Below are 26,500 nucleotides of genomic sequence, written 5' to 3'. Positions count from 1 at the left end.
ACACCATATGCCAATAAGTTAAGACCAGATGCTCAATCTTTCTCACTCAAAACACCGCGTAGGATCCCATTGCCACTCATGGACAAAGTTAAACAGGAACTGGCCCGCATGGAAAACTTGGGAGTGATTAGCAGAATTGAGGAGCCAACTGATTGGTGTTCAGGCATGGTGGTGGTGCCCAAGAAGAAAACAGAAAGGGTGCACATATGTGTCGATCTCACGCACCTCAACCTTTCTGTGTGTCGTGAAAAATACATCCTGCCACCAGTGGAGGAAACACTAGGCAGACTGGCTGGAGCCAGAATTTTCAGCAAGCTGGACGCAAACATGGGGTTTTGGCAAATACCTCTAATGGAAGATTCAGCTAAGTATACCACCTTCATCACACCCTTTGGCAGATACTACTTCAAGCGGTTGCCTTTTGGAATAGCCTCTGCCCCAGAACACTTCCAAGACAGGATGGCAACAGAGGTTACAGGTGGCCTGGAAGGAGCTGTCTGCCACATGGATGACTTGCTGGTCTGGGGCAGAACACAAGCAGAGCACGACAGTCGCCTACATACGGTGCTTAGGAGGTTGCAGGAGGCAGGCATCACGTTGAACACCGACAAGTGTGAACTGTCGAAAGAAGAAGTGATCTTTTTAGGTCACGTTGTGTCTGCGACTGGCATTAGCCCAGACCCAAGCAAGACAGAGGCAGTGAGAGAAATGAAAGAGCCAACAAATGTCACAGAACTAAGGAGTTTCCTGGGAACAGTTAACCAGCTGGGTAAGTTCATACCTCAGCTGGCAGAGAGAGACAAACCACTAAGAGACCTTCTTTCAAAAAAGAACCACTGGATGTGGGGGGCAGATCAGGCTCAAGCATTTCAGGACCTGAAAGATGCACTGACATCACCCCCAGTTCTAGCCATGTACGACCCGAACCATGAATGCAAAGTCTCAGCGGACGCATCTTCGTACGGCCTGGGAAGTGTCCTGCTCCAGAAATGGGGTGAGGAGTGGCGTCCTGTCGCCTATGTATCAAGATCTCTTACTCAGACGGAGCAGAGATACGCTCAAGTGGAGAAAGAGGCTTTAGGCCTGACCTGGGCCTGTGAGAGGTTCCACAATTTTCTCATTGGAAAGCATTTCCAGATGGAGACTGACCATAAACCTCTCCTGAGCTTGCTGGGGTCACAGCAACTGGATACCCTTTCCCCTCAGATCCAACGGTTTAGGATGCGCCTCATGCGGTATTTTTACTCCATCTCTCATGTTCCTGGAAAGTATCTGTGGACAGCTGACATGCACGCACTCCAGTGGACAAGAAAGAATCATTGGCCGACAAGGAGTTGCTGGAGGATACGAATATATATGTGGACATGCTCTTGGAAAACCTGCCGGCAAGCACTTCCTACATGGAGCACCTGAAACAGGAGTTACGGACAGACAGCGTGTGTGCTTGTGTGATGCAACTATGTAAGGAGGGATGGCCTACACACTACAATGGTGAACCAGCAACTGTATTGGGCAGAACAAGCTTCTCTCACAGTACAGGATGGACTGCTGCTTAAAGGAGACAGACTTGTCATCCCCTCATGTATGAGAAATGACGTCCTCACCAGACTTCATGAAGGTCACTAAGGAGTGGTGAAATGTAGAGAGCGAGCGCAGCGGTCAGTGTGGTGGCCCGGGCTGAGTCAGCAGTTGAACGAACAAGTCCTCAACTGCAGAACGTGCATTAAGGAGAGACAGAACCACACAGAGCCACTGATGCCAACGCAATACCCTGGTTGACCATGGCAAAAGTTGGGAGCAGATTTGTTTATGCTGGAAAGAAAAACTTACCTGCTAGTGGTGGATTATGCATTGAGATTTGTGGAAATTGCTCTGCTCACACCCTCTAAATCAACGGACATCATCCACCACTTCAAATCCATTTTTGCACGCCACGGCATCCCTGAACAGCTGGTGACAGACAACGGACCTCAGTTTTCTGGGGCAGCCTTTGCTGCATTTGCTCAGTCATATGGCTTTCATCACATCACCAGCAGCCCGAGATATTCCCAGAGTAATGGCGAAGCGGAAAGTGCAGTAAGGACGGTGAAAGATCTCCTGAAGAAAGCTGTTGATCCCTATCTGGCGTTGCTGGTCCACTCCGCTGCAGAATGGATACAGCCTGGCTCAACTTCTCATGGGAAGGAGGCTTCGCACCACTGTGCCGACACTTCCGGTTCTGCTCAATCCTGCTCTTCCGGACATGGATGCTGTTGCTCAAAAAGAAAGGGAGAGGAGGTTGAGAGATGCACAGCAGTATAATCAGCGTCATCGGGCACAAAATCTTAGTCAGCTTACTCCAGGACAAGAGGTGTGGATAATAGATCAAGGCGCGAGTGGATCTGTGGTCAGCCGCCATACAGCCCCACGATCCTACATAGTGGATGGACCTCATGGGACTGTAAGAAGAAATCGTCGTCATCTTGTTGAAATGAAGTCAGGGCCAGAGCAGGGAAAGGACAGTGCAACAGAGCAACCTGTAGGGTGTGTGCCGGAACAACACTCAACAGACTTACCGGTACAGGACTTTTCAGCCCTGTCACACACTCCCAGATCTAGGTTTGGGAGAGCCATTGTTAGACCAACTAGGTTGGGCTTATAGAAAAAAAATGATAATGTTCCTGTGTAGAGAGGAAATATTTCAGTTAATTTAAAAGAAGTTTGAATGCATGTTCTGTTCCTGCTAAAGTTAAAACAAAACAGGAAAAGTTGTTTACCAGTAGTATTGTTTGTTCTCTTGGGTTCAATAGGAACAGACCTTTCATCCATGAGGCAGAATAATCCTCAGGGTCTGTTGGATCAATAGCAGTCTACCCATTGATTCTAGAAAGGGGAGATGTGGTGTTATGGCTTTATTTAATTTGTAAGTGTTAAGAAATACACTGGCCTTTGGTTATGACGTCAGTTGTGCAACGTGTCCAGACATAGGATGTAGGACCCGCACGTTAGGAGTACGAGAGAGTAAAAACGAATAAAGCGCCATGCAAGAGAACAGCAGTATTATTAGACAACACAACAGTTGAGCATGGTATAAGGACCCCCCAGTTTTAATTTTCAGCCACTTTGGTTCATATTTGGGGAAGTTATGGCCTTTTGAACACGTTACTGTACACATTTAAGACTTTATTATTGCACGGTCAGTTCAGGTTCGGGGACAGCGGTTATAGCGTGGTCATTTCTGGACAGATCGATCTGAAATTGATGTGACAGACTCAGAGGACCTTTAGGAGTCTGAATCTGGAGTTTCAGCTTTCTATGTGCAGGTATGACCGAGTTATGACCGTGTACTCCAACTCGACCTGAGGTTGCAATGATAAAGTCTTACACGTGTACAGCTGTTTTCAAACTGACATAACTGGACTGTACTTTGTCTGTTTTTCTTCAAACTTGGAACACTTATAGAAGGGTTCACAAAGGACAAGTGGGAACCCTAGCTTAAAGTATGACCGAGTTATGACTGTTGAATTCACCTGTACACGACTAAGACTTTATTATTGGGATTCAGGTGGAGTTTGTGTACAGCGGTTACAACTTGGAAATTTCTGGACAGATCGATCTGAAATTGACGTGACAGACTTAGTGGACCTTCAGGAGTCTGAATCTGAAGTTTCAGCTTTGTAAATCCAAGTATGACCGAGTTATTAGCCGTGAACTTGAATTAGACCTGACGCTCAATGGGCCGTCAAGTGGAGTTCGTGTACAGCGGTTATAACTTGGTCATTTCTGGACAGATCGAGCTGAAACTCACAGGACACACTCTGGGGATGTTGAGGAAGATGTGTAAAACGTTTTAGAGTTTTCTGACCAACTGTTGGCGAGTTATGAGCGAGAGAAATCTGACCGACTCGCGCAGCGCACTCTACCCGAGATAGGAGCGCTCTGCTGCGGGGAGATGGCAGAGGAACACCCTGGTGAACTCGACCGTGTTTAGAGGTCATACCTCGCTCATTTCTCCAAAAGTGAAAAGTTTCAGGGCTTTTCTGCAAGGCACGGCGGAGAAACACCACGGGGAAAAACCGCGACGGACAGACGGATATAACTTGCTCAATTCTCCACAGGTCATGTTGAAACTGACAGGATACACTTGTGGGACGTTGGGGAACATGTGTGTAAAGTTTCAGAATTTTAGGACAAACGGTTATGGAGTTATAAGCAAGAGTTGGGCGACTGCGGATCAGCAGGAGACAGAGCACACGCTGGCGGGGATTGAAGCGCTCTCCTGCGTGGAGAAGGCGGAGGAAGGCGGAGGAGGAACGCGTGGTGCACCGAGGGCCATAACTCGGTCATTTGTCCACGGATTGTGCTGAAACTCATAGGATCTACTCATGAGGAGACGAGAAACACGTGTGAAAAGTTCCACGTATGTTGCACAAAGCATGGCCGAGATATGACCAAGTACCCATTGGTACTCCACAGTGAAACACATACACAGTGAAACACATACACAAAGTCCCATTTGTGCTCCTGGTCCTCTAGAATAAAACATTAAAACAAATAAAAGTGAGTGGAGAACTTTAATAAACACTGTTGTGTCCCTGGTAGAGGTCTAAAGTCATTGACCGTGGACACATTTTCCAGTCCAGGGACAAGAATCATTGCGCGTGGACACATACTCCAGTTCGTGTACGAGATTCTGAACGGTGGAGCTTGATCGCCATCTAGAGTTTGGACCGTTTTTCCAGGACACGTCCCAAAAGTCGAGTTCAAGTACATGACAAATCGATTTGTCACCGTGTGGTGTACGAAAGTGTACACGACTTGGAATTGTCCATTCATTTTATTAGGGAAAGGTCAAAAAAAAGGCCTCTACTAGTTTGAGATTTTCAGTCTGTGAGCAAAGTGCTCTGTCGAGAATATATAGAACTATGGCCCTTTTTCCACCAAAGACGAACTGATGCCGGTTTGGTGCTGGAGCTAGAGCTAGTATCTAGATCAGGGCTACTCAATTCGGTCCTACGAGGGCCGCAATCCAGCAGGTTTTCCATGTATCCCTGCACCAACACACCTGAGTCAAATTAGGTGGCTCTAACAGCCAATCAGGTTCTACACAATGACTCATTAATTTGACTCAGGTGTGTTGGTGCAGGGATACATGGAAAACCTGCTGGATTGCGGCCCTCGTAGGACCGAATTGAGTAGCCCTGATCTAGATGGTGCTTCCAAAGAACCTGTTCAGTTTTACACAGAGAACGGTGACTACATTTAAGAAGAAAGGTGAATATTCAAAGTTGTGTTACAATGTTTTTAGCCGTTAGCCACAACATGTCCATTTTGCTATTTACTTTATTCAATCAAGGAATAACAGGAAGAATGGTCTTAATACATGTAGACACGAAGGAGTAGAGAGATCATCCTGGAGCCACGGAGCCAGGAAGGAAAAGAGGTCAAGTCCAAGCATGTGTAAACAAGGTCCGACAGGGAATGAGTGTGGTGCTGGAGTATATGTAGTCGAGTGAGTTGATTAAATACAGGTGTGGACAATCAGTAATCCGGAAAGTGATTGCTGTGGTAAATGGCTGGAAAGGGTGTGGACATGGCAGAACCTGATACGGGTGTAACAGTACCCCACCCCTTCCAGGGTCGGATTCCAGATGGCCTAGGAGGATGGCCGGGAGGCCGAGATGACAACAGACAGGGCTCCGGAGCTCGGCCCTGAGGCCGCAACGGCAGGAACTGGACTAAAAATCTTTAATAGATTAAAGGATCTGCAGGCAGACATTGTTTTCTTACAGGAGATTCATATGGCAAAAACATCAGTGAATGTACTCTCTAATACACAGTTTCCTCATGTTTACTCAGCCTATTATAACTCCAAACAGAGAGGGGTAGCCATTTTGATGAATAGAAAAGTAACATTCACAGAAATCAACGTAATCACAGATCCAGAAGGGAGATTCATCATAGTAAAATTATCTATTTAAAATATGAAGTCATGCTTAGCTAACTTATATGGCCCAAATGTTGATGATCCCTCCTTCTTTCACTCTTTCTTCACATCACTTTCTGAACACGCAGATAGCACACTAATCGCAGGAGGGGATTTTAACATGGTTTTGGGCTTAGCTGAAAGATTTAATAACACTGTAAACCATCGAAACTGGCAATCCACAAACACTGTTAAACAATATATGGAGGATTTTGGACTTTGCGATATATGGTGGTCTTATCACCCTAATATCAGAGAGTACACCTTCTTTTCCTCAGTTCACCATTCATACTCTAGGCTAGATTATTTTCTGGTTAGCAGCTCTTTGGTAAGTGAGATTTCAGAGACCGAGATTCACCCCATCACTATTAGCGACCATGCACCAGTTTCCTTCACTTTGAGGAACACGAGAATCACACCATCGGCTAAAAGCTGGAGATTTAAAACAGCGTTGCTTAAAGATCCCGACTTTATCAGCTACTTCACAGAAGAATGGACTATATACTTAGAAAACAATGACAAACCAGGAGTCTCAGCATGTGTTCTGTGGGAAGCAGGGAAGGCGGTAATGTGAGGCAAAATTATCTCTTTTACATCACATAAAAAAAAGAAAGAAAACTCAAAAATATTAAAATTAGAACTAAGAATTAAATCATTAGAGGACACCCACAATGCTTTACCAGATGAACCAACGATGAACCAAATAAGGAAGTTTAGACTTGAATTAAATGAAATAATTAACAAGAGAACAGAATTTCTGGTGCAAAGACTATGCTTGGAGACATTGGAACACAGTAATAAATCTGGAAGATTTTTAGCTAATCAGTTAAAAATAAATAAAGAAAAATCTACCATATCAGCTGGTAAAGATTCAGTAGGTAATATTACACATGAGCCAGATGTAATAAATAACATCTTTAGAGATTTCTGTAAAACTCTGTATACATCACACTTAGATCCATCAGACAGTGATATCCATCATTTTCCATCTTTCAGGTTTACAGCAGGAACAAGTCACGGCCTTAGATTCCCCCTTCACAGTGGAGGAGCTACATGAAGCCCTTAAACATATGCCCTGTAAAAAAGCCCCAGGTCCGGATGGCTTCCCAGCAGAGTTTTATAAAGAATTCTGGTCAACACTGGCCCCTACATTTTTCAAAATGGTGATACAAATAAAGGAAAATGGTTATTTACCCCCAAACATAAACTCTGCCACCATTACTGTACTATTAAAACCAGGTAAAGACCCCACAATACCATCTAGCTACAGACCCATATCACTGATAAATGCGGACCTTAAAATAATCTGCAAAGCATTAGCTGGAAGGTTAGAGAAAGTAACTCCTCTCATTATACACCCTGATCAAACAGGCTTTATAAAGGGCAGATATTCCTCTGTTAACATGCAGAGACTAATTAATATAATAGATTATTCTACCATCAATAACCTGGAAACAATGATAGTTTCTTTTGATGCAGAGAAAGCTTTTGATCGTGTTAACTGGAAATATTTACTGGCTACTTTAAATAGATTCGGCTTTGGGCTATCTTTCATTAACTGGATTAAAATCTTATACAGTTCTCCTAATGCAAGTGTTAGAAAAAATGATCATACCTCTCCAAGTTTTAATTTACAAAGGGGCACCAGACAAGGTTGTCCACTATCTCGCTCACTTTTTGCTATATTTATTGAACCCCTAGCTGCTGCAATTACACAAAATCAAGCTATTAAAGGCATTCAGTCCAAAAATATATTTCATAAAATAAATCTGTATGCTGACGATGTTTTACTATTCCTCCAGAACTCACAAACCTCTCTATCTGAAACAATCTCCCTAATTAATAAATTCTCATCACTCTCGGACTACTCCATTAACTGGTCTAAGAGCACAGTTCTACCCATCAACTGTAGCTTTCAAAATCTACTCAACATCACCTTACAATCAGGTAACATTAGATACCTGGGTGTAAATATTCCCTCCAGGCTCTCAGAACTAACAAAACCTAATCACATTCACCTTCTTAAGACTATAGAAGATGATCTTGCTCGCTAGAAATCTCTACCCATTTCACTCATGGGGAGAGTTGCCACTATAAAAATGATGGTTCTTCCCAAAATCAACTATTTGTTTTCTATGATTCCTATGAAACCTCCCTCCACCTGGTTTAAATCACTAGAATCACACATCTCCCAATTTCTCTGGAAAAGATAAACCTCCCTGGATCAGTTTAAAAACTTTACAGAAGCCGAAAGATAGGGGAGTATTAGACCTGCCTAACTTTCAACGTTACTTCCTAGCTAACAGGTTGCAATATGTCCTAAAATGGCTCAAACCTAGTCCACTAGATGACCTGTGGATAGACATAGAACAAACATTTTGTGACAATTTGGAAATTTCTAATCTTCCTTTTTTCAGCTTAAGTATAAAAAGCTAAAGTGCTTCAAAAGTGTCAGCATCAGTACTTCTCTGACAGCCTGGTGGGAATTTCTCAAAAAAAGTCTGCTGTCCTTCTCGCTCTCTCGCTCTCCAGGAAATGTGTCTGCAACCTGGGGCTCTCTAGTCCCCTGGTGTGGTGGACTGGGCTGGCGGGGGTGGGTGGGCGTCCGGAGTGCTGATGTGGTGGGCTCTGGGCCGGGCCGGGCCTTTGCCCTTCTGCCCTCGGGTGGTCTTGGGGAGGCGGGGGCATCTACAGCAGCCAGCTGAGGAGTTGGCTGCCTGGGAGAAAGATCTCTCTCCTCTCCTCCCCTGCCACCCTACATCATACACGCCACACATAGGGCTCTGTGGGGCGGGTGGAGGCGATGGGTTTGACTGAGATTTTAATCACAACCTAGACATCAATATACATTTAGGGCCTCAGGAAGAGGGGCACATGGGCTTTGGGTGGGCAGACAGGAGGGGGGATCTGCGGACATGTTCTTGTCCCTGGGGTGCCTAGCCTTGGGTTGGCATGGCCATCAGTGGTTTTGCCTGGGGAAGTCGGACCCCGTTGGGTTCCTGTGCGGGGCTCTGCTGGGGGGAATGGGTGGCCCTTGGGCCTGTGTGGTGCCTGCCCTCCGTGCATCTTGCGCCGTGGCGCCTAGCACCCGCTGAGCCTGCCCCTGCCCTGTCATGCCAGGGGGCTCCAGTCTGGGGGCCCCTCTGCTCTGGTCTGAGTGGACCGCTGCTCTGTCTGCATTGACCGCCCTGGGCTTGGTGCTCTGTGGACCTGCTGGGCCTTTGGGGCCTCAGGCTCCCCCTGTCCCCCGCTGATGCTTTGGGGTGCGGTGTGATCACAGCCCCCTTGCAAGCATACATTTCTTCCATGTTGCATGGCCACACACATGCATGCTCACAAATGTGCTTGTCTCTCCATCTGCTTCTGACTAGATGTTGCTGATGTTTGTGTGTTGGTACGTTTCTCTGCCGGTATGTTTGATGACTACTGTACTTTTTCATATCATCTTTATCTTATTTTTCTTTATGTATCATGTAGTACTGTGGTAGTTTATATTGTTTTTTATGGTGTGTTTTAGGCAGCCTAGACAACTGTTATTTCCACATTTTAATCCTGTCCTTTTTTTATCTTTTTTCCCCCTTTTTTGTTTTTTCTTTCCCTCTACCTCTATCTCACTGTCAGGTTCGGCACTGACATATAAAGACTAAGAAAAATAATATTACAATAAAAATAATAAAAACAATAAAAATATCAAGGGCAGCCATGTATATAACATGTCTCCCTTGGTAGAGCAAATCTGTCAAGCAAAATATGGCACACAGACCACCGTTCTGTATGTTAGGATGCTGGACAGGACAGGGTAAAAAAGAAAAAAAAAGAAAAAAAAAAGGAACTGGAATTTTGGAGGACGGCCGGTAAGATGCACCGACAGGAGCTGGATCACTGGAGGGCGGCCGGAAAGTCACGCAGACAGGCGTAGGATCTCTGGGGGGTGCAGTAGCATCCACACTATGACGAGCCCTGGCGCCAGAGGCAGAGGAGTAGCGATCTTCTCACTGTCAAGAACCAGAGGAGTCAAAGGAGGAGCAACCTCCTTGGCGGCAGGAACCACAGGAGTCGAAGGAGGAGCGACCTTCTCGGCGGCAGGAACCACAGTAGGCAGAAGGAGGAGCAACCTCTTCGGAAGCAGGAACCACAGTAGGCAGAGGAGGAGTGACCTCCTTGGCAGCAGGAACCACAGTAGGCAGAGGAGGAGCAACCTCCTCGGCGGCAGGAACCACAGGAGATGGAGGAGGAGCGACCTCCTTGGCAGCCACAGGCGGCAGAGGAGGAGCGACCTCCTCGTAGACCACAGGAGGCGGAGGAGGGACTTTCTTGTAGACCACAGGCGGCGGAGGAGGACCGACCTCCTCAGCGGCGAGAACCACATGAGGCGGAGAAGGAGCAACTTCCTTAACGGGAGAACCACAGGAGGTAGAGGAGGAGTGACCTCCTCATAGACCACAGGCAGCAGAGGAGGAACTTCCTCATTCTTACAAACACCTCTAGGGGGTGCTAAAACATTAACAACTGAGATGCCCTTATTAAAGTACACATACACATTAAATCAATACCATCACAAACACTATCTGACAAACATCTACTATAATGAAATTTCTTGTCAGCCATTGTGTAGTCTAGTAAACTCAAAAGTTCTTAAGAAATGATCAGACAGAACAGAGTTATGAGGAAAAACTGGTAGCTCTTTACTATCAACATTGTATGTCAGAACAAGATCAAGAGTATAATTATGAAAATGAATAGGTCTGTGGACATTTTGTGGAAAGCGAATTGAATTTAATATAGAGTTAAAAGCAATATTTAAGCTGTCATTTTAATTTACAACATGAATGTTAAAGTCACCCAGTACAATGACGTCATCAGTATTCAGCTCTAAGTCCAATAAGAGGTCTGAAAAATCAGTCAGAAACTGTGAGTAAGGTCCTGGTAGACGATACACTACTGCTAGCAGAAGGCTTCTCTGATTTCCATTTTGGTTGAGATAGACTGGGTCTAGGATTGATCAATAGCCCTGATTTGAAGATAACTGCCACACCTCCCCTTTGGCCTGTAGCTCTAGGAAGATGAACACTTAAACAATTAGGTGGAGTAGCTTCATTAATACTAACATGATCCTTCTGCTGCAGCCAGGTTTCTGTAAGACAAAAATAAATCAATATGATGATCACCGATCAGGTCATTGACTAACAGAGACTTAGATGAAAGAGATCTGATATTCAGCAAACCACATTTAATGGTTTTATTTTTTTGTTCTGTCAAATTTATTGTTTTGATTTTATGACATATTCATAATTTCATTATAATAATTTACTCAGTATTGAGTTGTCATGGGCTTAAATGTATAATTCAACTGTCCATATTCCTAGATATGAGAGCTGCTCCATCCAAAGTGAGATGAATGTCGTCCCTCATAAAAAGACCAGGGGCCTCATTCATCAAACTGTGCATAGCAAAACAAACTACAGATGGGTTTTGCAGCACAAAAAGGAAATACTGCGCACTTATACTTTCAGATTTATCCAAACATGCACGAGCACGTCCTACACCTGTTTCTGTTTATAAATCAGAATCAATTCTAAAGCGGGCGCACGTGAGGGAACGCCTTCCTATGCCTACATGGTGGCTATAAATGTTCAGGTGGATGCCTGTAATACATATTCATCACATCATTTCCATGATGGCTTGGGAGGGAAAAAGAGGGAAGAAATGGAATCCTGGGGGGTGTGAGACAGAGATCCTGATGGACCACGTTGGAAAATGTAAAAATGCTTAATTGGTGGGCACGGCATGGGCATTACTTGTGTCAGAAAGAAAAGGCAGAATAGTGGCAGCAGGTGGAAGATGCTGTTATCCAGTGTCAAAACACAAAACATGCCAGAGGCATCGGAACATGCGGCTGCTTATCTCAGTCGGTAGTGCATCCGTTTGCCATGTGGAAGACCGAAGTCTGAATCCTACAGGGGTGAATCGCTTTGGAGAAACAGTACTGATGCCAGTAATTTAGTCATTTATTTTAATTTATATAATAAATATGTACAGATAATAATCTAAGATTGGCAGCAGTTTATTCAGTGTTAAATAATATTTCTTTCTAGTTGCTGGGTGCTCCAGCTGGGTGGGCGGTGCAGAGGGACCATTAACCAGGTGGACAAGGAGTTGTGGGAAATAAAGACCATCTGGACAGAAATTGGGACAACAATTGAAAAAGCATTGTGTAAGGATAAATAAATAAAAGGAAATCCACCTCTTGTGTGTTTCATTAGCATTGCATCACTTCTAGACCTCCAGCCTCCAGTCTGCATCCCGTTCTACTGGAATGAAGGACCAAAGCTACTTTTTGTACAGACTGGTACATGCTGGCAGCAGACTGACCACCTTATTTAGCTGGATGTATTTTATAACATGTACATTTTGTTTCACAATGACAGACTAGTGGTTGAGGTTCTTGTTTATATCATCTCCCTTTTTCCTGAAATTCCTATTGTTTTTTTCCCCAAGTGTGCGCTATTAAGCGAATTAATATTGAATGTGCGTCTTTATTCATTTCTGCAAACAGCTTTAATATCTGACATGTGGTGTGAAAGCAAAGGTACTAGGGGATTGTGCAAAAATGTCTCACATTTCACATCATTTCCTTGATTTTATTCTGTGCCGTTGGTGTTGCCATTTCCCGTTTTGCTAGATTCTGTGTGTACACCTGGGTCAGAGTTTGTGTGGAGGTAGGAAAATTTTCCTGTCAAGTTTGGTCTTCATAAATCCCAAAAGTTGACTATATTTGGCATACGCCAGTTTTTGTACCTACGCAAGCTTGATAAATGAGGCCCCTGGTGTTCCCCAGAAAGTTCTCCAGTTATGTATAAAGCACATGTTTTCTGGACACCACCCAGACAACCAGCATTTGAAGGATGACATGCATCTAAACATGTCATCGCTGGTCAGATTTGGCCCGGGGTCCAAAGAAAACTACTGAGTCCAATATCGTTTTAGGAAAGTCACACACCAAAGCAACATTAACTTAAGTGACCTCCGACTGGCGTAACCGGATGTCATTACTGCCAACGTGAATTACAATCTTACTGCATTTACGCTTATCCTTAGCCAGCAGTTTCAAATAAGACTCTACGTCGCCCACTCTGGCTCGTGGAATGCATTTGACTATGGTCCCTGGTGTCTGCCATGTAATTGACTATGGCGCTACCAGGGTTTTTTCCTCAGCGGGTTGGAAATGTGGACAAGTTGGTGGTCAGTGAGGGGCCAAGCTTCCACTTCACAGTCTCGCTTCACCTCAAAAGTTTTGAACAAGCTACATTTGTTACACATACCGTTGTCACTAAAGGAGGCAGAGGAGTAGCTAAACATCTGACACACAGAATAAGAGAAGGCAAGAGACGGTGGAAGACAGCTGGCAGCCATTCTGATACGAAAAGCTTAACAAAAGTGTTTTAAACTTAGTAGATAATAAGGAACGAAAATATCCCAGAAATTGTAAAGTCCAAGGAGATTGTGTTAACTGTTATATGGTGTGGAAAGGACAAACAGTGGAGAATATCAATTTCGATGTACAGCTAACAGGGCTGGCAGTGCAGGGCAAACAAGCAAGGTACACAGGAAGTGACATAATACATCTTATTGCAAACATCAGCACACTTTCTTGATCAGGTTTCAAACTAATGTGAGCCTTAAATAATGTATTCCCCTCCTCGCCAGAGGTGACACTGTATCAAGAATTACTAAAGAAGACGAAACACAAGAAGAAATATCGTTCATCTATTGGTTAATGCAGAAAAACTTGAAATTCTAGCAATCTCAAGTTGACCATATTTCTATCAGATCTTTTGATGTGTTAATCCACATCTCACCATGAGCTATTTCTTTCAGCCAGAGCCGCCTATTGTTCCACGCGCGTATGTTTTGGCTGTGTTTACTCACAATGACCCATGCTGAACCCACAATCCCCTTTGTATTTGGTTCACTTGAAGTGGACCAAGACCTGCATTTGTAGAAGGCCCAGAGTCTGGGTTGGTGTGGATGCGCCCTAAATAATGCGAACAATTATGGAACAACAAAAGCCTGGATGCTCCTTATATACCCAACCCTGACACCCTCACCTGTTAGTGCCTCTATTCTCTGTATTTTTCACGGTCTAAATGAAAACTTTTATTTTAATCTCAACATGTTTTAATGTGTTGCTGAAATCAAATTCTAGATTTTTATATTTTGAAAGTACTGTACATTGAATTTGGTCAGTAAAGACATTGATTTTTAAGGGCATCCATTTTTCCGAGCCACACTTACAAAAGTCTAGTAGATTTTAACCATAACTATCATATCCAGATGAACTACACTTTGTTTATGCCTTTGCTTTGGCAGAGTTGTGTGGTTAACTGTGCTGACCCGTTTGTAGAGCATCTTTCCAGCTTCCTGAGAAGGCACTGCATTTCTAGATCTGAGCAAATCCATCTGTTCCTAATCAATCATGATGATCCCTCTGAGTTTAGATGTGTCCAAATATTAAAATCTGGTCAGACTTATTCCTGTAACATCATCATTAAACAAATCTGATTATATTAAAATAATTTTCCAATGGTCCTTACTTGGTTTACTGCACATATTCAAGCCAGAAGTTGTGTAACACCTTGCAGTACAGTCACATTAGAAAACTGTTCCTGCTCTGTGCTTGGCCTACTAAAGCTGCAAATGAGAAATACCTTCAACCACCTGACTTCCCATATAGCTAAAGGATTGGTAATATAAAAACTGGCAATTATTGGCCATAATTAGCTGATATGTAAAAGAGAAGTGACCCTGTGAATCATTCTAAAACCAAGATGGAAGTAAAAAGTGTTTCAGTGTAAAGAAATGTGCATCCATTGAAGCTGATAAAACATGACACTTAACAGTCAGACATCTGCATCCTGTTTCTGAAGATAGTGATTTCTGTAATGTGACAGAATATAAAAACTTAAGGGAAGCCTAGACTTTAATAAAACATTTTTATTACGTTTGTCAAAGTCTGGTTGCCAGACAGAACTTACAAAAGTTATCATTCTGTTTCTACCACACAAGTATACATTGTTGTGCAACCAAATTTACATGAGTAATCCTGTCAACCTGTCCTCAAAAAAAAAAAAAAATCAAAAAAAAAAAATTGGTGATATACCCAACAGCATAAGTCACAAAAGAATATGAAATACAATGAACCAGACAAAACCAGCTGCTTCAAATCTCCAAGTCAGTAGTCCAGTTCTTATGTGTAGATTTATTTACAGATACTAGTATAGAACATTTGCGCTTAACGGAAAAAAGTAAAAGAAACCATGGACTTTCAAAGGCAAAAAAAAAATGTCTTTGTTCCGTAAAGGTTTAGCTAGAGTTGGAGTTGATAACATTTGTGCACTGAGGTTCACAAAAGGCGCCAAAGCGCCCATGAATGTCTTTGGCTCGGACAGCAAAATGGTATGTGGAGCCGGACTGGAACTGGGTCAGGGTACAGGCCATAGGCAGAGGAAGGGCGTTCACCTCTCCAATCTTCTTCCAGTGCTGCTGAGCCGCATTGCTGCTTGAGTTATCTTGATGGAAGGCATAAAGGTGATAGCTGTCTACAGGCGCGCAGGTCCGATCAGTTTCTGCCACACTCCAGGACAGCACTATTCCAGTCTGGCCTGGCACCAGCTTCAGCTGAAGTTGCTGAGGAGGCGAGGACCGTTCAGCCTCAGGGGGTAAACGCGACGGTACAGGGGCAACGGGGAGAGGAGGGAGAGTCACACCTGTGCTCCGAGCTGGTGTTGTAGTGGTTACGGTGCGGGATTTTGGAGGAGGGTCCTATGGAAAAGACAAAATGTCTGTCATTGTGTCAAGTGCCCAAAAATCATTTTAAATTTTCAAAAAAATTATCTTGAAATAAAATGAATGCTTCCAATAACAGAAATACATGTATGGTAAATATATAAATGCAGTTTTAAATCCTTACCAGTGGGGGGCGATGGTGTACTGTTATCTGAGGATTGCTGGAGGAGTTCTGATTGCTTTTAGGGGATGACCGGGCTCCTGCATCTGCAGACAGATCACACACACACACAATAGTGTTACAAGTGTAAATTAGATGACAAAAAGACAATAAAGACAAATTATTATGCATTTCTTTAACTTTTTCATAACAAGAACCTCCTGTACAGAAGATCTTTGCACACACTAGGAAGCACATATCCAAAAGACCAAGCATTGACAAGCAAACCACACAATGTGTCATATGAAAGCTGAGGTTCTCCTGATTACAAAGATGCCTGTCTCATTACTGTGTGACGAAAGCTGCTAACTAGCAGCCAAAGAGTCATAAATCATGCCTTACTTATGCCATTTTGTGGTCAAAAGATGTATTAAATCTAAACTAAAAGAAAAACAGTGTGTTCTCCTATAGTTCTGCCATTGTTTGAAATGAATCATGACAATCCTGGTAGTTTACATGAAGATAAACAGGGTTTTACAGTGAAGTATTCAGTCTTCATATGATACACTATCCTGGGGTTCACTTCTTTCTGGACACTCATGGTGTTTCTGAGGTGAATTTGGGGGCTATCCCTTGATTCTCTCGACTGATGATTGATAGAGGTGTCAATCATCAAAATCAGTTGATTGGTTCCTATATATATTCACCTGGTAACTCTATTAAAGCATCTATAAAACTGCTCAGATTAACTTTTTAGCTTCTACTTTTGCAGTTTCCTCAGACATTACTTTTTTTTAAATTCCTGGATAAATTTTGCCGTTATCCTGTTTCTTTTAGGAGGAATAACATTGACATTTTCTGCTGTGTTCCAGGTGAATTTAGTCTGACACAGTAACATATATATTGAGTCTTTGTAGTTATCTAACTTGTTCCAGCTTTCCTTTTAGACCAAAATTATACATACAGCCCTTGTAGTTTTGAAGATATACTTCATTTATTTTGGACATGTCATGACAGACAAGAGGCAGAAAAAAAGGCCTAGTCAAGAAGAGGTTAAAATGACAAGTGCCAACATGATATATAAAGTTAAAAGATTATGCATTCACACTATTACCCATTCATGCATCTAAAGCATTTTGGAAGCCTTACTGTTGGGAATGCTGATGACTGGGTTGGAGCGTGGGGCTGATGAAGGAGTTGCAGCAGTGGCGCTCTTCACTCCCGTCACTGAAGAACATAAAATGCAGCATTGTTAACCTAAAGATTATCTTCCAATTCATTTTTCGCTTCAATGATAAATTAAGAAGTGAAAATCTATCACAACATGAGGCATAAAGCTGATTCGCACCTTGCACATCATCATCATCCTCAGTGAGATCAATGACAGATCCTTTGGGTCGTGCAACGGGTCCAACAGTTTTGGATGGATTGCTTCCAGAAGATTGATTGTCTAAGAAAGACAGTCATGTTTATTAGGAGATGCATATAAGAGGAAAAAATGGTAGCAATGTCTTACTAATTTTACTTCTTCCTCACCTGTCTTTGATGTAAGAGACGTCCCTTGTGGGGGTCCTGGAGCAGTGGAACCTGTGGCTGCTGGCCCAGAGGTTGCAGGTGCAGAGGCTGAAGACATGGCGCCAACAACCGAGACAGACTGAACTGGTGTCCTGGCTGTAGTCACAGACACCCCAGCATTGGGTGTAGTTATTCCACCAGCACCCCCTTGGTACACAGCGCGGGCCAGAGAGATCTGGGTGGAGGGCACCTGACCAGTGGAGGCCTGAAGTGTGGGGAGAGTGGCAGCAGCTGCAGTGGAAGCTGATGCTGTGTTAGTTGTAGGAGGAGACTTGAGTATAAAGGTGGTGGTGGAGGGGGTCGTTTTGGCCTTGTTCAGTGAGCTGGCTGCAGACAAAGATGAGACAGGGAAGTTGACCAGTGTCCCTGTCTGACCATTCACCGACAGAGGCAGCTGAATGACGAGCGGCTGGCCTGTAGTCATCATGCTGCTCCCAGGAGCCGTTTTCAGGACCAGGGTGCTAGGTTGACTCTGAGTGGTGATGCCAGTGGCCAACGTAGAAGCAGCATTAGAGGTGGTGGGGATAAGCTGGAGGATAGAGCCCTGTTGAACCACAGCAGTGGAGGTGGACGTTGGGACTGGAGCTGAAACTGTAGCAGAGGCTGGCAGAGACGCTGGGACTGAAACAACTGGAAGGGGGAAAAAAAAAAGTTTCATACAGTCAAGATTTTTTTTTATATCAATTCAATGTTTACTGATGGTAAAGTCATGGCAGATAACACCTGTCCAAGATCAAAAACACACGTAAACACACCAACATGCAGGAAGAGAAGTTATCATTCTCATTATTTCTTTCACCGACAAGACCAAATTCAATAATAAAAACAGTTAATAATAAAAACGGTTAATTGCTTTTTCACTTCATCAGCTCATCTTTGGTACTCAGACCAAAAAATATTCAACCCAAGTGAAAACATACATACAAGTACAACTATTACAGTATTAACAATACTCAGCTTTGGTATTATTTCTTACAAACTGAAATGAATGTTGAAATTGCAGGACAGCCATGTCTACTTTGTATTTATACTAGTATATAATAAGTAAGGGATAATGCCCGACGATAATGCCTGACGTTACGTAAGCATGCCGTCGCATCGTCCATTCTTTTCTGATAATGGACACCTCGAAGGGTATTATCCCGCTTATACCATGGTCACTTAGAAATAAATATTAAACCGGCTCTGACACAGAACCTGCAGCTCGGTCGGCCGCAGCTGTTGTATTAGACCTAATCAGTGTGACACAAAGTATCATTTCAGAGGGCAGGTGCAGCTCTTACAGTTTGTGTGTGTCCAGAGGAGTCAAAGAGTCAAAGTCCACAGATAGTTTCCTAAATCGTTTTTATTGCAAGAAATATTATCCACCATTCACTCTGTATCAAGTAAGCAAGGCAATCAAGACAGAAAGACAGGCGACAAACTATTTAAATTTAAATGCAACATTGCTGTTGATCGTGAAATTTGATAAAGATACTGGCATGTTCATAGTTGCATTTGAAGGATGGAGATTTAACGTTTGTGGACCCTGACCACTGCTGGTTGGGACATTGCAGGACGACAAAATGTTGCTCCATTCTCGTTTCTCCTGGACTGACGGAGCCCAATAAGACTGCACCTGTTTTCATAGCAATGCCCCGTCACAGACATGATCTGGCATGTCTCCAGCCTGGGGTCTGAGAGTCGACCGATAGCAGTGCTCCGGAGGCTGTGGTTCGTGTAAATCTGCGACAGACCCACCTTAAAGAAACAATAATAAACACACAGGCTATTAATGAGGGCAGAAGAGGGCTTAGGCCTAATACATAGGACAATATTAATTTTAAAATTGTACAGACCTCTTCAGTGATTTTTTTTAGCATGTCTCCCAGGTAGTGGACACCCATTGGCTCCCTGGAGTACCACACATCAGATGCCACGGAGATGGAGCGCTCCGGGTGCAGCTAAAAAGATTTTGTGTCTGGTGGACATTTAGAGATGTACTTCTTGAAACTTTTTACTGGGCACAAGGGATCCCTGGGCCTTGCGAACATGAAACCTCTTAGGTTTTACTTGTGTGGGTCGTTTGGATCATTGTGATTTTTAGTGTCAGGATTCTGTGCTAGGCTGACGTATTCAACGCCACCCTCGTCTCTCTGGATGCTGAAAGATGTCATGGTCAGCTCAGTTTCCCTCCCTGCCATGCCGAGCCAAACACAGATGGATGTCAAACAACACGTTTCTGACGAGGCCGACGGTCGTATCGGGAGACAGCGCAGATGAACATCTGATTATCTCAAAGCCCAACTCAGGGATTGGAGAATGGTGGAAGCTGGTGTCTTTCCCACTCTTTCTGTAATGTTTCAGTATCGCCTTAAAAACCGCATTACTGCTCTCGAACACAGTGTCGTAAATGATGTAGACGTCTCTTAAGTGGCAATTAATGCCGGCTCTGAAACTTCTCAAACTGGCAACACTGTATTCTCCTCCTTCCTTAGTCGACTGGACAGATGCATAAAACAGTCGCAAAATGTCACTGAGAGTAGTGCCAGTGTATCTCTCAAAGTTGATGTCCATGTTTTTCTGAGCCAGGAAGTCTCTTAGTGTTTTAGCTGCCCATTTTGTGGTTTTCTTTGCGTTTACCTCATCCTTGTCATCCTCTAAATTGTTCAATTCCTCCAGTGTCACCTCTTTGTGTCGCATCTCCTTCTCATGTTCTCTTTCTCTTATGTTTCATCCCAGTCTTCAAAATGATCAAATTCACCAAATAGGTTAAAGGAAACTATAAAATCACTCAAGTTACATCTACTGTCTTGCCATTGTAATAAATAAACAGTGAAATAACATATGTTAACATATGGTAACGAGTTTCTGTTGCCACAGTTACCAACTAGCATTTAGCCAGCGCAATAATTTCAACAATAATTTACAACAATAAGGCTATTTGAACGCAACGTTTTATAGGTGCCCCTATAACACTTTTTAACGGACACCCTACAGCCAATTAGAATCGAATATTCACCCAGACCATGGTATAATAAATAATAATAATGTCATTAAATATAATAATGAACTAGTTCCTCTACATTTGGCTCCAAGTAATTGATGATTTTGGTCCTTTTGTTATGTCTTTGGACTATGACAGAAAATTTCAAAACAGAAACAGAACAAGAGATAAAAAAAAAACCCCATGAAAAGAATTAAAGATATTGTTCAGTACTATAAGTGGTTATATTAATAATAATAATAACAACAGACCAACACAACGTTTAGATTGCAGAAAACTCTGGTACTCACCAGCTGTGCTGGATGAAGAGACTGTTGGAGTCTGCTTTACTTCAATGGAAGTCCGGATCGGCCTGTTCAGAAAGATTACTTATACTTAGAGTTGCTGATATATGGAAGCCGTTTACGTCCATGACAGGATGAAGACTGAGTGCGGTAAGGTGCAGACATTTAATTTTATTCCATTATTTCATACAGTCAGCTTTTAACGTCTTGCAGTAGGATTCCAGCTCACAAAGTGCATGTCCAAGTTTTACTTTATAGTGTCAGATTTTTATTGTTCATGGTTTTCAAGGTGCCCAGTCAGCATTAGTGTCCTTTTCAACATGTGATGAATGTTTAGGGTTAAAGATTTAAACAAAATATCTGAATGTTCTCTAACATGATTAATGACAATTGTCCCAGTATGCTTCTGCTGATGCAACATAACAGCGTCACAACAGCATCGTAGTCCTTCCATCATACTCTCTGAAAAATTCTGGTTTTCTCTTAACTCGGAGTATTTCATTGATAACGTCACGGATCTCTCTCCACTTATCGGTAGACAGTAGAGGAAACCGGCGCTCAACGTACATCCTCATTGTCCTCCTCAAGTTAAGGGGCAGGGCATCCTTGCCCAATAATCCAACATAATTGACCTTTGCGACCCAGTCACAGTAGATGTCATATGGGACCAAGTAGCGGAATATGTAAGAGGCGTAGCGGTCAGGCCTGGGATTCCCTGAGCTTCGCTTGCAGTTGTGGAACAGCACGCTCTCCAAGTGGCCAGAAATTGTGCGGAGTTTAACATCAGCTCTGCATCGTCCTTCACTGTATTCTGCCAGCTTTGTTGCCATGGAAATATGGTGTGACATATCTGTCTGCTTCTCCTCCCCCATTTTCTCTTCTTCCTTCTCCTTCTTGACAGACAGTGCAGGAGTCTTACCGAGAGAGGGCGCCACTCTCTCTCTGGGCACCACAGGCTGCGGCTCTGTCTGCCCACGGAGCACGCTGTTGGGAGGAGAGGTGCAGTTTAACTACACTCTGCACTGCCTGAAGAAACGCTCAGGCTTCATATTGTAGAACGTCACAAGACTCAGGACCTGGACCCACGCAGGGTTACTTTGCAGGTACAAAACACGCATGTGTTTTATTCCAAAAAAAGTCTTTAGAAATATTTGTAGTGAAATTAGATGTTTCAAAGACTTGATCCTGACAAACCGAACAAGGGACATGGAACAAGGGTTTTGGATTTGGAGGATGTACAGATTCTTTATTTTTGTCTACTTCTTTTAAATTCAGTTTCTAATTATTACATTTAGCAACCCGGGACAATGTCATCTCTTGACGCTGTGAACGGTCTCATGTGTAGTAGTACTGGCATCAGTCCGGTATTGTCACGTTCATACAAAAGCCAAATTATCTTTACACAAAATATCATTGTGCACAGACTGCTGCATGATTCAAGAGTTACAGGTATAAATACACAGCTGCTGTGAATTTTGAGAATATTTTGTCACATGATAAAATGTGAGCTTGCACTGAAATGATTCAAAGGAAAAACAAAAATATAACCTTGATAAATCTTTAGAAACTCATCACTTTTCTAGACAAGAAACTGGCCACACTTACCGCTGAGCCTGAGGGCTGCTTGTAACAGCTGCAGTTTTGGTGGCAGCAGCGGCGGCAGCAGCAGCAGCAGCGAGCGCCTGTACAAACCAAAACAAACCTTTTAAGACCATTATCTGACACTTCTTAGCATGTCAAGTGATAAGATTCTAATTAAGAAGTAATGTGATTAAAGTAAGTGAAATCATGTCTTACCTCTTGTTTTCTTTTGTTTTCAGATGCCTGATTAGCCTCTCCAAACTTTTTTGCCAATCGGGATATCTTGGTCTAAAAAAAACAAAAAAAACAAGAAAACTTAAAATGGCTCAGCTAACTGTGGGGAAAGCATTTTGCGAATATGCTCTCCTTGTGGAAAACTCTACTTTACAAAGCTATGGTACTGTGGACTTACTTGGAGTGAGTTAATGGCGGTTTGGTGTTTAGTAGCACAGTTGATTTTGTCAACTCTGTCTTTCAGTTCTTGAAAATGCTTCTCAAAAACAGTCAGTTCTAACATCTTCAACCGTTCGTCCACAAGCTGTTGCACAATCTGAGAAAGAACATTGGGTAAAGGGATGAAAAGTTAATTAAGTTAATCAGAAAACTTGGCTGAATAAAGAGAGAGAAGAGAATGACTTTACTGTCATTTTACATGGTGTGTTTGAATATAAACATTACTGAATACAAACCTTTTCAAGTTTATGATGACTGCCAGCTTTTGCAGTGATTTTAAGTTCCAGTTGGGCCTCCAGCTCCTCATGTTCCACCTTCGGCCTCTTCCCTTCTTTTTTCACAATCAGTTCATCGTTCTCGTGTCCCTCTGATAAAGTACGCTTAAGTCCCGAGGTCGAGCTCTTCTCTTGTGCTGCGTGTGAAACAAATAAACACAACTACTTTGTTTATTTAAGTACATCCTTCACACATTATATGATTTCTGGCAGTTTAGTATGGCGGTCTGTTCCAGTCTGTAGAAGCTTGAATAGGTTTCCTGGATCTGATTAGAAGTTTGTGATTTTAATCAGTGTTTTAATCAGTGTGCGGAGTTCCTAAATTCTTGCATCATTTAACAAAAATCAGACAGCATCACTGGTACCTTGTGATACCTCAGTGATGCTGTCTGATTTGAACATTAGCTTGAGGACCTCAGCTTATGTTTAGCTTATGTTTGATCTGAAATCTGCTTTTCCAGAAAAAGGAATAGCAAAATCAGTATGTTTGTAGTGGCCCAGTACAGGATCTAAAGTACTTACGATACAGCTTTTATTTTTTTTAGGAATTGAATTATTCGAGGTCTAAATCTGTGTTTGTTAGCAAAAATGAAAAATTAAGAAAAAAAGGATTGTCTTGTTGACAAAACCAACAATCTTAGTTGCATTTTAAAATATCTTCTGTTCACTGTGTCATACCTGCATTAGAAGGTGGCGTGGATGATGGTCGAGTTGGCTTCTCTCCGCCTTCACTTTTATCCTTCTGAAGCTCCACTTTTACAGAGCCCACCTCCATCTTCTCCTCGTGTTTTGACCTTTTCTTCACGTTGGCTTTGTCGTCCTCCTGTAAGTCAACATCTTTGATTTCATTTTTTTGCTTTTTATCCGTCCCAGAAGCTGAAGAGGTTGAAGGAGATGTGGAAGAATCAGAAGTAAGTTTTTTGGGGGAAGAAGGCTTCCTGTCTTTTGTTTCGGATGTGGAGGCCATCGTGTCAGCGGTTTTTGAAGTGTCACTTTCTGCATCCATTAGTTCTGTGTGGTCGGATTCAGACACTGCAGGCGGCACAGCCAAACTTTCTCTAGAACTCTTTTCTAAATCCACACTTGAAAACTTGGTCGGTTTCTCCTGAAGAACAGATTAAATGAATTATTCAAAAAAACTTAACACATAAAGTATTACCATTAAGTTGAGCTCAATATTCTACAAGTCCAGTATAAATAGATAATATTTTATAAGTGTATGTACATCTTCTAAATGTTTCCAAGCATCTACCTTGTTGCTGTCCACACTGGAGTCCTTTTCCAGTTGGTCCTTACATTCAGCTGATGCTGGCATACCAGGCTCATTTGATGCAAGTGGTGGAGAACTTCTCTTTTCTTCATCCTCCATCTTTTTCAGATCAAAGAATACAGACTGGAATGGTGAACTGGGAGAAGGAGTTTCATCTTGTGCTTTGGGACTTTGTGAGGAGCCAGGGGAAGATGACAAATTTAGGGACAGGAATGGTGCGGGAGAACTCAGAGACGTTGCAGACACTGGTGAAGCCGCAGGTGGGGAGTTTGAGTCAGAGATGTTGTTTTGCTCTTTGTCACTCACTTTTTGTCCATCGTCTTTATGCGTGCCGTTCACCAAAGGTGGCGGAGACGGGTTGGACAAACCCGGAGCTGAACTCAGCAAAGTGCTGTGAAGGCTCTCCAATTGTAGACGATCACTGATTTTCATGGTTTTCCTAGCACGGAAAATCTTCTTCTTCTCCTCTGTTACAACTTCCATTGCTTCCTGTTGGGTGACAAGGACAGATTAGATGCAAGCAGGAAGATAAAGCTAGGCATGTTTAGAGCTGCAGAACTAAACAGTACAGCGTGTTCCTGTTCTGATCTTTACGCATTGCACAGGAGTATAACGGCTGCACAGCCTCACAGAAAACATTAGAGGTCACTGTGGAGCTCTTCTGCTTACTTGTTTGCTCTCTTCCAGAAGGTTCTCTCACAGATATTTGCATACCAACTGGCTGGTTCCTCAACAGCCTGTTTTTTTAGCTCCTTATGTGTCAGTTTTCAAGATAAATCTGCCAGATCATTACTATCTGATTCCACTCTGCTCTGACAATCCTGCAGTGACAACAGTTACGGAGCACCTCAGTAAGCCAGGATCTCTTTCATACTCAGGAAAGTCTAAAGCATTAATTGTTTTGATAATCCCCTATGTCTTAATTTTGTGAGAAACCTTTGGATTTCCTGTTCACCAAAGCCACGATCCAGAGAGCAGAAGAGAGGACATCGAGTTAACAACAGCAATAACCCAACCTTCCTCCCATCCCCCCATTTATCTATTGGTTCAGTCCTCAGCGAATCAGAACAGACTAACTGGGGCAGTGCTGGCAGCAGCAAAGAGGTTATGCAAATGATAAAGGACTTTCCGTACATGGTTTTGATTGTTGCACACATGGCTGTTTTCAGGCTAGTTGTTTCATTTTTATAAATAATTATTTCATATATACTAATTATAGATACATGCATGTACTTATGGGAGTCACACTAAATGACAAATGCATTACAGCTGTGTGTTGCAGGGGAGTCTCTATAGCTGCAGTAAAATGCTCCCCATTCATTAAGAAACACAAACAAGGAAGGTGTTAATGCTATGTGAAGACTCACCTTCAAGCCAAAAGGTTGCTGATCATGGAGTTCTCACAAGATTTTTTGGCAAGCTGAAAGGAAAACAATAGAGATTAATCATTAGTGAATTTTCTAATAGATGCTCAAATCGTGCAAATTAAAGTGTAATCTTAAATTCAGGACCACTAAATCAAGCAGTTTATCTCCATCTTTAGGGCAGAGTGGGGCATTTGGCTTCAGAATCAGATATTTATTTTGGGGTGGGGGTTGGGACAGGTATTTAAGTGCTCACAAAATGCCTATATCCATTCTTATCAAGACAATTCAGGATTTAGAATTGAAACAATAAAATATTAAAAGTCATGGATTGAGTTATTTGTCAGCCATTTTGAGAAAAGAGGGAGCTAAGAGAAGCTAATAAAAGATGTGGCATGCTAATCAAAGCATGCACGACAGGAAAAGATCTGTTTTACAAGGAAGTTGCTCTCCAGAAGAGAGATTTGAGAGAAGTCCCAAACTGCAAAAAAGATGCCTTTCATACAGTTTACTGATGTGTATTTTTCTTAATTTGGAAAAGTAGCAACTAATATCAGCTGCTAACATGCGAACTGGATTTCTTATTTGTTGTTAAAGCCAAACCAGACATTTTACATTCAAACTGATTAACTCAACAGAAATATCCACACGGAAGAAACTGTGTTGGTTTTATTGCGAGGAAAAAAGAAAACACACCAGCCACCATTTAAGTCACGCTTAAAACTGATCCGAGTGACTAACAAGGTGCTTCTGTTTCACTCTATAAAGTTGGTTAGCTTTGCTGTTACTGCATTGTTGATC

The 26,500-nt window shown here is 42.7% G+C and overlaps 1 protein-coding gene across 7 annotated transcripts in view; it reads right to left on the bottom strand.

The window, feature by feature from the left end:
- Positions 1 to 14,944: 14,944 nt before the first annotated feature.
- The window catches only part of LOC121639100 (activating transcription factor 7 interacting protein), a 30,974-nt gene continuing 19,418 nt past the window's right edge, over positions 14,945 to 26,500 (bottom strand). For 3 of the 7 annotated variants that reach the window (XM_041984307.1, XM_041984305.1, XM_041984309.1), the window contains exons 2-14: positions 25,703 to 25,755; positions 24,318 to 24,827; positions 23,744 to 24,170; positions 23,027 to 23,202; positions 22,750 to 22,887; positions 22,554 to 22,625; positions 22,362 to 22,438; positions 20,763 to 20,824; positions 17,448 to 18,116; positions 17,260 to 17,361; positions 17,061 to 17,138; positions 15,936 to 16,018; positions 14,945 to 15,787 (exon numbers count right to left, since the gene is read on the bottom strand). In XM_041984307.1, coding sequence (XP_041840241.1) covers positions 15,329 to 15,787; positions 15,936 to 16,018; positions 17,061 to 17,138; positions 17,260 to 17,361; positions 17,448 to 18,116; positions 20,763 to 20,824; positions 22,362 to 22,438; positions 22,554 to 22,625; positions 22,750 to 22,887; positions 23,027 to 23,202; positions 23,744 to 24,170; positions 24,318 to 24,818 — 2,844 coding nt within the window. In that variant the 5' untranslated portion in view covers positions 24,819 to 24,827; positions 25,703 to 25,755 and the 3' untranslated portion in view covers positions 14,945 to 15,328. Of the gene's footprint in view, positions 15,788 to 15,935; positions 16,019 to 17,060; positions 17,139 to 17,259; positions 17,362 to 17,447; positions 18,117 to 20,762; positions 20,825 to 22,361; positions 22,439 to 22,553; positions 22,626 to 22,749; positions 22,888 to 23,026; positions 23,203 to 23,743; positions 24,171 to 24,317; positions 24,828 to 25,702; positions 25,756 to 26,500 lie in introns of those variants that run through there. The other 4 variants (XM_041984306.1, XM_041984304.1, XM_041984308.1 and 1 more) reach the window with 2 other exon arrangements.

This window comes from Melanotaenia boesemani, chromosome 4 (assembly GCF_017639745.1).
Source record: "Melanotaenia boesemani isolate fMelBoe1 chromosome 4, fMelBoe1.pri, whole genome shotgun sequence".
In the NCBI taxonomy this organism is placed as follows: domain Eukaryota; kingdom Metazoa; phylum Chordata; class Actinopteri; order Atheriniformes; family Melanotaeniidae; genus Melanotaenia; species Melanotaenia boesemani.
Note: the sequence above shows the minus strand (reverse complement) of the source record. Positions and strands in the feature narration are given on the sequence as shown.